Source organism: Drosophila montana, unplaced genomic scaffold (genome assembly GCF_035044405.1).
Source record: "Drosophila montana isolate Dmon_TW-CO22-7 unplaced genomic scaffold, ASM3504440v1 contig_3213_1, whole genome shotgun sequence".
NCBI lineage: Eukaryota > Metazoa > Arthropoda > Insecta > Diptera > Drosophilidae > Drosophila > Drosophila montana.
The window spans coordinates 500,915-516,176 of NW_026998093.1; the positions used below are offsets into that span (position 1 = coordinate 500,915).

Below are 15,262 nucleotides of genomic sequence, written 5' to 3' on the forward strand. Positions count from 1 at the left end.
AAAAAGCTTATCTAGCAGCAGTTGACCGATCTTGAGTGGGTCTGGGGCGGAATCGCAGACAAATGCCAGACAGAGAGCATCAGCTCGAATCCAATTGAGTTGTTTCGGACGTGCTGCAGTCAGCAGAATGAAAATTAAGTTAAAACCGAAATAGAAACCCAACCGCAACCTAAACTGAAATTCTGCGGCAGATAAGCAGCTTCCAGAGCAGCGATAAACATTTTCCACTCACTCTTAGCTTGGCTATAAAAGTGGCCAGCTGTGCGCTGAGCTTGGCAAATTGTTAAGCGATGCAACGGGTCACAGCCAGACAAAGCGCACAGTTCTGGACGGGATGGGGCTTGCAGCTGTGCCTAATCTTGTTCTGGCAAACGCGACAATTAGAAGCATCCGCAAGCATTGATCGCATACAAAAACACAATCTGGAGCTGCTAACGCAGCAACTGAATCGCGGCTGGCGCGCTTTTTGTAAGTTTTAAACAAACGAAAGCAGCGGCAAAAAGATCTCTAATAATACCCCCCCAATCCCAACTCAGGCGATGCGCCGGTCGATGAGGGTGTCATGGCGCTCTTTGAGGGCATCAATCCCAGCGATGCGCGTCTGCATGTCATGACCATCACCAATCAAAGTGTCCAGCTGCCCATCAAGTCCATGCCAGAGCTGCGCGACTTCGACATCAATCCGCAGCGCAAGACTCTAATCTATGTGAACGCCTTCCACACGGCCGACAGCTATTTCAGCGTTCAGGAGCACTTGACGCTGTTGCAGACAACGCGTCGGGATCTCAATGTCATTGTGGTGGATTTTGCAACACATGTGGCCCAGCTCTACTACACGGTGCGTCATCATCTCTCCGTGCATGGCTACTCCATATACAAGCTGTTGAGCGCCCTGACGGATGCGGGCATTGCGGCGCAGGATATTACCCTGGCAGGGCACTCGGTGGGCGCTAATATAGCCGCATTGGGCGCTGATTTATATGCCAAGAGCAGCAAGCAGCAGGTGGGTCAACTGATTGCCATCGATCCGGCCACCATGTGCCGCACCACAGACATTCTGGTCAGGCAGGGGGTGGCGGCGCGCGTTGTGGTGCTGCACGGCGAGGGCGACGTGTTTGGTGTTCGTGTGCCACTCGGTCATGTGGATATCTATCCAAATGGCATTGGCTACTTTCCGCGCAAGAAGCTGCAGCCGGGCTGCGACAGCAAGATCTGCAGTCATATGTATCCGTTTGTGCTCTTCATGGAGGCACTCATCGAGGGCGTCATGATACCTGCCACCAAATGCGAAAACTGGGGCAAGTTCAGGCAGGGCGATTGCAGTTTTGAGAACACACTTAACATTGGCCTCATCTATCCGAGCAATGCGAAAGGTCTGTATTTCTGTATGACCCAACCGAATCCACCTTTCACCTACATGGAGCACGGCCTGCGGTATCAGACTCGGCGGCCGGAGATATCAAATATGCTCAAAGCATGAGTTTTGTGGAGTAACTTAAGAATAATCTTGTTATTTACATGGGTAGTTTTCTTATAAGCAATTTCTGTTTAGCATTACAAGGTGTTTATAAATATAGTTTTTGAATCGAAATACCTTCATAATTTTCCAGGAAATGCACAAGACATTTCGATTACCACTAAAATAAAGTTAAAGTTAAAGGCGAATAAGTCAATAATTTGAATACGATATTAAAATGTTGCCTAAAAGCATGCTATACTTTTCTGCCCGGGCAATAACAGTGCTGCCCAACGGTATGTAGATCAGACAGAGATTCGACAATGAGACCAGCCTGGACTAATTCTTATTTACAACAGTGTGATGAAAAAATATTAAAGAATGGAGATAAATATATTGTTTAGATTTCTTATACACAAATATAGACTTACGAGTTTAATATTATAAACTTTAGCTAAATACTATCTCTTCGGCTACGTATTGGGACTTGTAATTTCATAAATTACTCTTCAAATCATCAAAACGTATCAAAGAATTTTTCAGTCATAAAACCAATGTTACTTAATCCTCTATCGTTTTAAAAACATTTTCTCAAAATAAATGTTGTATATGTTTTTTTAGAAAATAGTTAAGCTCATTTAAATGTGAAGCTGCTGCCCTGGCTCTAAGCACAACTCTTCCACTCTCATTATATGTTACGCTCTTTTTCACTCACACACTCTCTCGCTTCCTCTCACTCTCTGTAGCTCCGACTTGGTCAGTTGAGCGCTCTCTGGCGATCTCTGTCGAATTTTGGCTTACAAAGTAAAAACAGCTGATGCACAAGCTGCACAAAAGCATACCACACACATCCACACACACTTCCATACACACTCGTATAGAGAGCGCTAGTGCTCACCTGCGCTTGGCATACACTCGCGTACACGCACACCTTCACGGTGAAGCGGGAGCGTAAGTTTTTTCTACCTGTTGCCAACAAAAAAAAGTGAAAAAATACATACGTTTTTCACTGAGCCTCAACACTGAAAATGTGAGTTAAGAGCCGCATGTGCTCTGGTCTGGAGCGCAGTTTACTTGAGTTTAGAGTGCCGTCAGGTTGTGGCCGTTGCCGTTCGGAATCGAAATCGAGATCGGAATCGGAACGAGCAGCCGCCAGCGATAAACCCGTCGTCGGTATGTTACAAAGCTGAAGCTAAAGCCGCTTTGGCAGCTCCCAAACCTCTCGTTGTTCACTCGCCTCGTTGATCGTGCGGAACAATCAACCCAGCGACGGGCTAGCTCCGAAATAAAATTTACAAAAAAAAAAAAAAAAAAAGTAAAAACAGACGCTTTTTGTTGCTGTTTTTTTTTTTTTTTTTTGTATAATCAACAAATAAATGTCTAAACAGAAGTGTGTTATATACACGCACGCCACCTACTTATGTACAATATTCGAAAAAATATAAATACGCGTTATGTGAAGTTATACGGAAAATATGCGAAAGTGCAGTGGCTCCTCCAGTAAATATTTATTTAAATATACATGTGAGATATATGAAAGATCGCGTAAGATATTTTTAAAGCTGGTCAGCTTGAAGTACGCGCACCGCAACGCTGTGTAGCCCAATCGCCACAGTTACAGATACACGTAGCAGATGCGTGTATCTATTGAATAAGAGTATCTGTATCTGTGGCTGTAATCGTAAGCGCGTGTCTGCGGCACGTAATGGCATTCGAGCTAAGCAGAGACAGTTCTGGGTGTAAGCAGAGCTCTTTAAGGTATCGCTCGGCATTTACAGAACGCGAAACTGACCAAATTGGGATGAAAATTTTTCAATTGAAAATGTGAAATGAGCTTGAAAACTGACATCAGAGACGGGGCAGCCATTAGTAAAGCAATAAGTAATAAAAGAAATTGAAAGCTAATGGCAATTAAGCAATTACATGCGATAATGCAACAACATGACAAGCTAATATAAAATACAAATAAAAAATATTAATACATGAAAAATGATATAAAGTGTCATTTATAAAAATTAGTAAAAACGGAATAGTTTAATGTAACTAAAAAGCAAATCAAATATTTTTGCCTAATAATGCGCCTTACAAAAAACACAATTTTAATGGCCACATTTACAACTATAAATTTCAACAGGTTAATGTGCACGTTAATTTTCATTAATTAAGCCAAATTAATACGTCGAAAATACCTAATGTATTTATGGAAAATAACAAGCCAAACGTAGATATATCAACAGCTTTTATTGTGTGCTAATCAAGCTGAAAACTCCCACTGTTCAAAGCCAACGCCAGAGAGCAGGGCTCAAGAAAAAGTGCAAGTGTGCATGTTTTCGATATTTCGAGTGGGAAAAAAGGGCATATAAAGCGTATTTGACAGCAACTACAATACGAGTATTAAAGTCAGTTTCAGTCATTGTGTCAACAAATTGTGACCATTTTGGGCGGCTCGACGACGTCGTCTTTTACGTCAAAGAAAGTGAAAAGCGCGGCGGATCGCGTTGGCATATATTTAATTTAAAATTCGTCATCGATCAACGTCGCCGTCAGCGTTTACTTTGAGGCCATGGCCAACATTTCTTTGCTTGGGGCGGCGCAGGCGGAGGCGGGGGGGGCGTATACGCAATTTGCTCAACATAGTGCAATTTGTGGCCTACGCAAGACGCCAGTTTTATCTCAACCTCAAGAGCTGCTGTCAAGCCGAGAATTTGTTGTTGATCTATCTTGTTGTGTTTAACTGTCTTCAACTGACATCTTGGGGACAGTTTAGTCGCTTATCTTTAACTGCAGAGCTATTTTGTTTTGCTTATGGGGTCATTGGTTAGAACTTTACTTGAGAAAACAATTATCATAGATAAGGCTATGCCTTTTAGCAGGTAATTGTTGGCCAATATTCATAGCTAATTTGGTAGTTGGCACGTGCCTGCCCCTAAAGTTATAGAAAAACTCATAAAATATTTATAACCACTTAGCAAAAAACCAATGAAAATTCTATTCTATGCACTAGCTCAGTTTGGGTAACTTTTAACTAGAAGCGGATCTGTAGAGAACAATATATATATATTTTAAAGCTTCGCTGTAAGTGTGTCAAGAGGCAGTGGGTGGAGTTGGTTTAAGCTAATGATTAAATTGCTGCCGATGCAGCTGGGAAGGCGCAATTAAAAGGCGGCGTGACTAAATTCAAGATGCTATATGCTATATGCATAGGCACAGATCCAAGCCCAGGAAACCGGTTAGCCGTTAGTTGATGGCTGTTGGCTGTTAGTGGCTATAACTATTCAAGTTGTACATTTTAATAGATAGAGTCCGACTAGATACTGTCACCGGTGTGTTTATCAACGAAATTAACGTGCCTTAGTGAAAATTGCGTCCACTGGGAACCAGTTTTTAGCAATGAATATTGACGGTCAGTTATATGTTATGCAAATATTTGCAGCTTTTAAGGTGCTCGCAAGATACCTGACTAGAGACAAAGCGTAAATATAACTGCAGGGCAACAGGTTTGCGATACTCAATCCGAATTCAAGTGAATTCCACAAATATATACAACATAAGCAACACATCAGATCAATTTATCCCAGCCGAAGGCGCTCGATTAATCAATATAAAAAAAGCTCACATAAGACGCAACATCAACTAAAAAACCCCAGGCAAAATGCGAATTGTACAGTACAAAATCAACGCTGACTTGGCAGAAATATATACATACATATATAAAAAATAAAAGCAACTGCCAAAATTTTCGACAATCTCAAGGTTTTCAGCAGAAAATACCTAAAAAAAAGTCTCCATCAAGACAATGAGGTACCAGAAACGCGTTCCATATAAGTTGCTCGCGTGTGTGTGTGTGTGTGTGTGTAGTGCTTTGTGTGTGGGGAAATCCTGTCCTTAAGTGTGTGATCTTTAAGTGCCCAACGTACTGATAACAAAACAAAGGCCAACAAGGGCTCAAGGCGCAAAACAAAAGCATAAACAACAATCGGCGTAAAGTTGTTAAAATAAATATTGAAAACTTGTAAATTATTTTAAACATAAAATAAAACAAATTTCACCCAAACTGAAAGTGCATTAAAAACGCAAAAGAGCAATCAAATTTAGTTAAATATTATAAATAAAAAAAAACAGCAACAAAATATATAAACTGAAATTTAAAGTCCAATTCTTCGGAACGTGTTGGAATTTAATTAAAGCTATTTTTCAATTTGTTTTGTTTGTTGTTATTGTTATATTTCTTAAAATTATTTTGTTTGCAGTGTATTTGCATGAGTGTTGCACTTGTGTTGATAAATAATTTTACAGTTATCTGAACGTGTGCGTCGCACTCGGCGCTCTCACTTATTGTGTTTCAGCTGAAGACAAATTCACCTGCTTTAATGTGGCAACAACAACAACAACAACAACAACAGCAGCAGCAATAACAACGAGTGAGCCGCCAGTGAAGCAGGCTGAGCGCCAGCTGTGGGTGTGGAGCGGCTGCTAGACACAGCCGTCAATGCGGCGGCGACGTCGACTTCGATGCCGCTGTCAATGACGCGTAGCCGAATCAAATTCGCCTAACTTAGCCAAAACAAAATTGGACTCAATCAAAAGTGTACAACAACAATAACAACATCCTTACAACTCAAGCGTCAAACCGCTAGAACAATTGCAACATGACCGTCTCGTATGCGGGCGAAGTGCCCAATGGCAGCAACTTTGGCTGCTTCTGGAAAATCCTATGGAAGTGAGTACAGTCGTGGGCATTTCACTAGAACCACGTCCCCAATTGGGTCGTACAATCAATAGACTCTGTTGGTAATTTTCGCATTAGTCATAGCCCGGCCAGTCGCACAGTGTTTACCAGTGTAATTAACATCCCATATGCATAGTAACCAGTCACAGTGCCCACTGTCAGCTGTTGTTTGCTTGCTTTTTTATTTTTATTTATTTTTTTGTTAAACTCAGCTCGCATTAATTGTTTCCAAAGTGCAGTCACTCGTAACCAGCAGCCATAGAGACTCCCCGTGGCGGTCAGCACTCGCTGTACCATTTCTAGCCAGAAGAGAGCACGAGAATAAGTCTCGTTGGAATTAGAACAAACAGCTCTGCAGCACTAAAATGAGAACTAGAACTAAAACTGTTTCCATAAATAATATAGAACAAACCTAAAAATTACTTATAATGCCCTGTAAACTCTGAAAATGTGCAGGTTATACCAACATTATGTAATCGTTAGAGAGTGTGTATAGGAGTCCAGTTCGACCGTTCACCTTTATGAACCATCAATCTCTGAGAATTTTAAGCCTAAAGAATGTAGATTCTCATATGGCTAGAAATATCGATAATTTGATCGAATAACAATCTCCTGCTTCCAAAACATATCTTGCAGATTATTAGAGACAGAGACACATATACAGAATATTACGTATATCTAATTTAAAGAAATGTTCGTGTGCGTGTTACGGTAGCGCGACACGGGGTATTTGCCTAGTCAGGCACTCCCAACTAGAGCACTTGTTTGATATAACAAAATATAAAATAAAAAAAAAAGCACAATCGAAGATGAAAGTCTACAGCGATTACCAATACAATAAAATATGGGGGATAATCAGCCAGTTTGTCTAGATTAATGTTATAAAACAATAGTCTGAAAACCAACAAAAAATTAAATATTTAGTAGCCATCAGCTTATGTTTATGAGACAGCTGTATGAAATTTAAATATTTATAATATGTTAGGCGAGAGAATTAATTAAAAATAATTGAAGACTCTACTCATAGGCTTAAAAACTAGTAAAGCTGTCTGAAACGATTTATTATTAAATACGCAATTTTGTTGCATATATAATTTTTTACTTCAACAAGTATTCCCCTTTAAAAAAGTGAAGTACCTCTTACCTTATAAAATGGCATACAAAATCCGAAATCCGTGAGGTGACGCTGAAAATGAAACAAAAATTAAAATTTTTAATATTTCTCTGAAATAATAAAGCTTTATGGATCTCAAGGTTTTTAAGACGATTTCACTTAAATTTTTGCGCAATTTTTTCAGATTGAAAATAACATAAAAATGTTTTTATGAAACCATCTCGTACAACTAATTTCGATTTCTTTTAGAACAAAAAATATGAGTAGACTTTAATTGGCTTCACGTGTGCTTTGTAAGCTCTGAATACACACCTTAACCGCTTAAATTCATTGGGAACTCTGATTAGAATTTAGTAATATATTATACAACTCAGATCACGCAACACAGTAGATGCCAACCCATATACTATTAACATAAAGACCTTGATGCGGCCAGACAAAGCAAAGACCCCAAAGTTCGGCTTAGAGCCGCAATTCCTGTTCCATTCTCAATCAAGGCGATGCGCCGAGGTTATACAGATAATTATAACATATGGCAACATATCAAAACCTCCAAATACATTGGAACTGACATGCGAGACCAGAAAAAAATTAGTTGCAGAACTAGAGAGCCATTAAGCATGGAATATTTTAAAATGAATTTGAAATGTGATGCGGCTGATTAATAGGGTGATGCCCGAGCAATAGCTATAAGGAAATAGATTCGGAGCTGTGTCAGGTGAAAACTGGATGGTTACAAGCTCAAAGTCGAAGCCGTTCATTGACCAAATGCCAGGCAAGCTTTTTGTGTCTGGCCGTAAATTTTGCACAGCGCTTAAATTTAATATCTCTAATCTCTTATGTTATATCTGTTTTTTATAACAATTATAGATGGCGCGGCAGCGTTTACAAATTAGTGTGGCGTGAATTAATCGCCTATTTGTGTTTATACTATACAATAAATGTCATTTACCGATTCGCACTCACTCCCGGCCAGCAAACGTAAGTAAACATCAGCTTTAAAGATAGATGATAAAGATTTCACATATATATATTTGTATTTCGTGGATGGCAGAATCTTCAACAAGATTCGCCAGTACTTTGCGCAACAGGGCGAGAACATACCCATGTCGTTCGTGCTGGGCTTCTACGTGAATCTGGTTGTCAAGCGCTGGTGGGAGCAGTATCGCCTGCTGCCCTGGCCCGATACGCTGGCCCTGTTCATCAGCGCCGCCATACCCAATTCCGCGGGAGTCGTTAATGTGAGTGGTCACGCCCTAATTGCCCGATCAGACGCCTCTAATTCGTTCACCTTCTTCACAACAGAATGAAACGGGTCGCCTAATGCGTCGCAATATTATGCGATATATGGTCCTGGCCTATGTCATTACACTGCAGCGCATCTCGCTGCGCGTTAAGCGCCGCTTTCCTACCACACAGCACCTGGTCGATGCGGGCCTGATGCACGAATCTGAGATGAAGATATTCGAGGCGATGAATCAGAAGAGTCCCATGTCCAAGTACTGGATGCCCTTGGTCTGGGCCACAAACATCATCAACCGAGCGCGCAAAGAAGGACTCATTGCCTCGGATCACATAGTGCAGACCATACTCGTCGAGCTGTCCGATATCAGACGACGCCTGGGTGGTCTGATTGGCTATGACACGGTCTGCGTGCCGCTGGTCTATACACAGGTAAGCGTGGGCGACTATAGAAAAAATTTGAACAAAAAATGTGCATTTGCCAGGGGGCAACCGGATTTGAACCGGGGACCTCTCGATCTGCAGTCGAATGCTCTACCCCTGAGCTATACCCCCACGATAGTATTTTATATTTCAAATGTTTATTTCAATCTCGACAACTCGTTGTGATGCGTCATGCTGCAGGCAGAGAGTTTAGATAAGCATTTGAGCGGATGCGAATACTTGAAATGAACAGACGAAATAAAAACAACAAATAGAAAAGAAACTAACGAATGGCAGCGCAATTTTTCAATTTATCTGTGAACTCTTAAATTAAATTAATTTTAACTATTTTTACAGGTGGTTACCCTGGTGCTCTACACGTACTTCATAGCCGCCCTTCTGGGTCGCCAAATGCTGCCAAATGTTGTGGACCGTAATGGCAGGGAGGATCCCGATTTGTTCTTTCCATTTTTTACGGTTTTGCAGGTAAGCAAGCACGAATTAAAAATACGAAAAACCCGGAATTCAAAATGTATTTATTTAATTTGCACGTTCCGCTTTATTTACCATAAATCATAGAAATTTCCACGTCTCGCCGTTTTGCGAATTGTAAAAAACTTCGCGGTTTTGTGGATCATTAACACAACAGAAATTGAAACTCAAAATGCGGCTACCGCCAATCGTAATGGCTATACCTTGTCAACGATATGACTACGATCAAAGACATCTATATCGTTTCGCGATATGGATAGCTATAGTATGTTAAATGTGTTGTTGTCGCTGTTTCTACAATATTTTGCTTTTGGTTTTTGGTTTTTGCGGTTCCCTTCGAATGCAGGCAGATTTCAAGTGTTTTGCGTTATGTAAACGACTTGCAGTCACGTTCGAAATAATAAATTGGCATTTTCGCTTTGTGTGTTTGACGAAAGGCATTTCGCGACTCAGATAAAAATCAGCAACAAGTGTTTTTTCCAACCATGTTTAGGAGCTGTCATTAATAACTGTTAATTTCGCTACCTACGAGGTACGAAATAAAATTTAAAATTAAGAAAAAAAGAGAATGGAAAAACTTTCGACGTGCCACTCACATGAAGCCATCACGTATACACACCCTACAACCAACATTACGATACACGAGCCATGCTTGGCTTTAATTGAGATAATTTCATGATAATTTTTGGATTGTTGTCTTACGATCTTATTGCATTCACTTTTTTGCAGTTCGTTTTCTTTGTGGGCTGGCTTAAAGTTGCCGAAGTGCTAATCAATCCCTTTGGCGAAGACGACGATGATATCGAGTTAAATTGGCTAATCGATAGACACATTAAGGTAAGTAAAATTATAAACAGAAAATCCTTTCCAATTTATTTTTAATATCTTGCAAGGGATATTCAAGATATAAGTTAGAAGAAGATATATAAATTTGTATGATGAATCGTAGAACTCTAGTTTATAAAACATTTATAGCTTCCCCATTCCACAGAAACGGTGTGCAGAAAAAAATTCCCTAAAGTGAAAAACCGGTATACTTTAAATTGGTATCAACCTTAGTCAATTATATTTAGCGTGCATTTGCCAAAAAAAAATATATATACATAACATATATATGGGTTTAATTTTTAATGAGAAATACTCAATGAGCAAACAGGTGTCGTGAGATCTACACTCAGCTCTACAGAGATAATGTGTTTATATAAAAACTCATCTCTTTAAAATTTATAATATGTAGGCTGTAATTAGTTAGCACCTAAATAAATAAAAAACCAATAGATGACTATACTAAACTCAGCCATACGCTTGTCAAGCTTGTTTCAAATTTATTATCAACTAAAATAACCATTGTTAAAAGCTGTCAGAGTTTTTGTCTAATACCCTGTACAATACCCCCACAAATTGGGTTAGTATGATATGTGTATAATTATGGAGATGGTGTGCTTATTTTTTTTTGAGTCAGCCACATTTTTTGTGCTGAAAGGAAGAAAACATTTTTGCCACGCGCTAAATATAAAAGGCGCTTAACTCTTAATGACAGCAAAGGTAAATGTTTGCCAACGGTCATGACGACTAAATAAGTACCCTACTCAGAGCGAGGCACAAAGAATGCGTAATATAATAAATTATGTTGGTAAACTGAGAAGACACTTGACGAAACTGAACCTTGGTAGAAAGTTAAATAAAAGTTTACCAGAGATTTTGTAGTGTAATCAGGAAAAAAAAGATGTTTATATGGTATTCGTCTGGCTCACGCTCAAATAAAATCTAATAAATTTTTAAGAAGTATCATACCTCTGATGACACCAAAAAGCATAGCATTTTCAAGTAGGGTATAACAGTTAGTCGGCTTGGCGCAACTTCAGGCGTTTTGTTACTAAAGGTGTATTTTTGCAGCATTTCGCATTGGGCTCTGAACTTGCTGCTTTGCGAGGAGGGTTTTGCATGTGTAGAATATGTATAAGTTCGAATGTGCATACATATGTGTATGTATGTATAAACAATATGTATGTGCGGCTATATCTCTGAGTTTGGGGTCTGCTGTTGCTGGTTGCTTGCAATTATTTACAAAGCCAACGGCAGCACCAACAGCAACAACAACGAACACAACTACAACACACATTGGCAAAAGTAAATTGAAAACAGGTTTTCTGTTAAAAATAAAAAATAAAACAAATTAAAAAACATTGAAACCTCTTTGGTAGAGCTTTTTATCATTGACTGTTTTGTTTTTGAGTTTAATGTTGTTATTTGTTTTTGTGATCAGCTTAGGAGCAGAGTTTGCCTTTTACATTGAAAATCAATGGTCAAGAATAAGCACGGATGAGAACAAATGGGCTAATGAATAGTTAATTATTTAACTGTAAGCATTTAATAGCTTTCGTGGCACACACACCAAAACGTGACACTTGACAAAGAGTTAACCAAATCAGACATTGGCAAATAGAGCACTGAGAAATATTGTTTAAATAAGTTTTTGCTCGTGCATTATGAAACAATTAAAAGACAAGAAAAAATTTCACTTTTCCATTGGTTTTCGAAGTGGGGAGTGGGCCGATCGTGTCTGTGATGTAATTAGGTTTTTTAGTGCATGTATGTTTTTTTTTTTTTTTATTGAAGTGTATGTTTTTCTGTGGGCAGACATTAAAGAGTGGCATCATCAGAAATGGCAAACACGTACCATACAATGGCGCTGACCGCTCCACTTTTCATCATTTTTGGCACGCGCTAATTTCTATACGATTTCTACAGGCCGCCTACATGATTGTGGATGAGATGCACGAGGAGCATCCGGAACTGCTGCGAGATCAGTATTGGGAGTGTGTGGTGCCCAAAGAATTGCCCTACACCGTGGCCTCAGAGCACTATCGACGCGACGAGCCGAAAGGCTCGGCGGAGAATTACAAGGTGAAGAAGGAGGATGCCATGTATGCCAACATAATACCTGGCGGTGGCAAACGCATGCTCAGCGATGATGTGTATGCGGATTATGTGAGTGCGACCTGCGACAAAACTTTAAGCAAATCTGTGTTAATCTGACATTTGACTTTTCAGGAGAGCGTGGACACGCCCATGGTGGAGCGGCGCAAGAACAATTGGCTGGTGCGTCAGCTGTCGCGCATGGGCTCCATGCGCAGCCAGTCCACGGCCTACTCCTCGGGCGGCATGCCTTTTACGCGCAACCGCTTGAACTCTGTTTACTCTAGTCCTGAATCTGGCATGCCATTGTCAATCCTGCAGCAACAGCAACTCCAGCAGCAGCAGCAGAACCAGCAGCAACAGCCGCCTGGGACCAAACCAAGCCTCTACGAAAAGTTTGTGCATCGCAAGTCGCTGCGAGCGCACCGCCAGCTAATCAAGCAAAGTAAGCTTGAAGCTATACGCACAAGAGAATCATCTAACCACCCAACTTAACCCACAGATTCCAAGCTAAATGGACTTAATATTAATGTGGCCAAGACACGGCCACGCATACCCACGCCGGAGGTGACCAAGGATGGTAGCACCAACACGGGTAAGTCGTCTGTTCGATTTTGCACGACTTTAGCTCAAACCAATGCAATTGCACCCTGTAGCCACCAGTGCTGTTATAATGGCACCACAACAGCTGAGCACCCAAAGCACTAGCGGCATGTATCCGTCGTACAGCACCACAGCCAGCGGCACCAATTTGCACCAGGACAGCGGCCAGGTGCTGGGCACACTGCTGCTGTCGCCCATCAAAGAAATGGATAGCTCATCATCCAATAATACTCTGATTCCAGGGCATCCAGCCACAGCAGCGCTTGCCCAAGCCGTCATGCCGACCAGATTGACGGATGGCTATACTGCAAGCTGTAAGTCGACTCCTGGCAAATATGAGTACCGATCTCTGATTTCCCTTTGTTCCACAGCAATGCCAACGGAAACCAATATAACCACACTCTCGTTTCCGTTCACCGTGACCACCAGCGCCGGCGAGTCGATGCCAACGGGCACGTTGAGCATTGTGCCGCTGAACGCAAATGCGCAGTTACCCACAATAACGACCACCGCGAGTGGATTTGATCCCAACGATGTGATCACCACGATACCCGTTTCCCTTTCCATACAACGCACGCCCTCGAACCTATCCATCGTAGAGCTAGGCGGACTCGGCGACAGTGTAGATGCCCACAACAGCAGCGGCTCCAGCAACGGCAGCGGTGGCATCACCACAACGGCTTTGCTGTCAGTGAAGTCGCTAAATGGAACTGCCAATATTTCGCGCAACAACAGTTTCAATCTAAGCCTGAATCTGCAGGATCCGAACTTCCAACGCTCCTCGGTGCGTTCGGCAGGTCCAACGGATTCAATAGATGGCGCATCAGCAATACCTCCGCCTCGGGGCATGGATGCAGCCGGAATGGTGGGCGGCACAGCGAGTGCCTCCTCAGCGCCATCAACGCTGGCCAAGCACAAGCCAGAGCCCAAAACGGGCGAGGTCTATGTGTGAGCATCGAGTATATTGTTATGGATAAATAGCTTTCTAGGAATCGTTTATAGCCGCATTGTTTGGCTAGTTAGGCCGTAAGCAGCTGATCCGCTTAGATGCGGATTTTTCTTGAACAGAGTTAAACATAGTTATACTTAGGATTAAATATTTTGGCGTAACGCCACCCAGAACCATTTCTACGATATTATGTTAGCTTCAGTTATGAAAAGTTGTTCGAAAACTTTAAGAGATCAGTAAGCGAAATGTCGCATAGTCTTTAGAGTTGATTTAAGCTTAAAGTAACTGTTAAAGAATGTGCTTGAGATACATTATAAAGAACGCATACAACTTTCACCATATTGTATAGATCGTGTTTAACAAGAGTAACACATATCACTCTTTAGATATAACTTCCCAAAAGCGACTTCACTTAACGCACATTATGGATTCCTATGTATATCTATTTCTCGTCCCTCAGCTGTACGGACCTCGTTATGAAACGATGTTCGTGTATATATAAATGTTACCTTATAATAACTGCAATTTCTTATAATTTCTTTGGCACTTGCCATATTAGAATAGATACACAACTACTTTTATGCATGATAACAACTACTTTTATTAAAAATCCCTATCGTGTAGGCAGTGTAAATATAAACCAACACAATATGTGATATGCGATTTTTATCAAATTACGTTTTTAAGTCTTATAGTCTTATATATAAACTATAAAACAATTCTGCAATGTATCTATATAAATAATTAAACATATAGGTCAACTATTAAACTGTCAACTATATAAACTGTAAATAAGTTGATGTACCATCAGCTATGTTTTATAAATAAAAATCTAGATCCAATAAAACTACGTAATATTAAAGGTCATGGTCATTTATCATGAATACCACAATTATTTTTGGGTCATTCGAGAGAGTTTCCGAGAAATTCAACAGAAAACATTTACCGATATTATGGCCACCCCAGACTCCAACAGAAAGACTGGGGGTGGGTGATTGTTCTTTATGGTGTTCCTTGGGATTTCGATGAGAAAACATTGGTATTATGCATATAACCTTTGGAAAGTGATAAGAACATGTGTAGATATCGAGAGAAAATCGAGATCGCGATAAACAGAGAAAGAGTGTAATGATTTCTCGCAGCTAGTCAATAGAAGCATGTAGAGGAGTATAAGAGAATGAGTATAAGAGCTGATCAATCTAAAGATCACTAAGATAACAGAGTCTCAGTTGTGGAACTCTTTGCAAGTCCAATCAAAACTCTTACGAGTACGATCAATTAATGCCAGGAACGCACTGAATCAACATAACGTTCAGTAATTTAAATGGACAGTAC

The 15,262-nt window shown here is 40.6% G+C and overlaps 2 protein-coding genes, 1 long non-coding RNA gene and 1 other non-coding gene across 5 annotated transcripts in view; 2 read left to right on the plus strand and 2 right to left on the minus strand.

Annotated features, from left to right (window-relative positions):
* Positions 1 to 7,360, minus strand: part of LOC135432843 (uncharacterized) — a 35,094-nt gene extending 27,734 nt beyond the window's left edge. The window contains exon 1 of the long non-coding RNA XR_010436971.1: positions 7,330 to 7,360. This is a non-coding gene — a long non-coding RNA (uncharacterized LOC135432843). The remainder of the gene's footprint in view (positions 1 to 7,329) is intronic.
* On the plus strand, positions 291 to 1,592 carry LOC135432718 (phospholipase A1 member A). Its single transcript, XM_064688509.1, has 2 exons — positions 291 to 468; positions 537 to 1,592. The coding sequence occupies exons 1-2, from the start codon at positions 291 to 293 to the stop codon at positions 1,478 to 1,480; spliced, it is 1,122 nt and encodes a 373-aa protein (XP_064544579.1). The 3' UTR covers positions 1,481 to 1,592.
* Best2 (bestrophin 2) lies at positions 2,492 to 14,789 on the plus strand. 2 transcript variants are annotated; one of them, XM_064688675.1, is made up of 12 exons: positions 2,492 to 2,629; positions 5,803 to 6,176; positions 8,170 to 8,280; positions 8,354 to 8,540; positions 8,605 to 8,973; positions 9,322 to 9,450; positions 10,186 to 10,293; positions 12,208 to 12,447; positions 12,511 to 12,820; positions 12,878 to 12,970; positions 13,032 to 13,292; positions 13,350 to 14,789. In XM_064688675.1, exons 2-12 carry the CDS (start codon positions 6,106 to 6,108, stop codon positions 13,928 to 13,930), a joined length of 2,460 nt encoding a protein of 819 aa, XP_064544745.1. In that variant the 5' UTR covers positions 2,492 to 2,629; positions 5,803 to 6,105; the 3' UTR covers positions 13,931 to 14,789. The 2 variants fall into 2 exon arrangements, with proteins under 2 accessions (XP_064544745.1, XP_064544746.1); XM_064688676.1 differs by having other exon boundaries at positions 13,221 to 13,292.
* TRNAC-GCA (transfer RNA cysteine (anticodon GCA)) lies at positions 9,025 to 9,096 on the minus strand. The gene has a single exon. It is a non-coding gene; the product is annotated as a tRNA-Cys (tRNA).
* Positions 14,790 to 15,262: the final 473 nt, after the last annotated feature.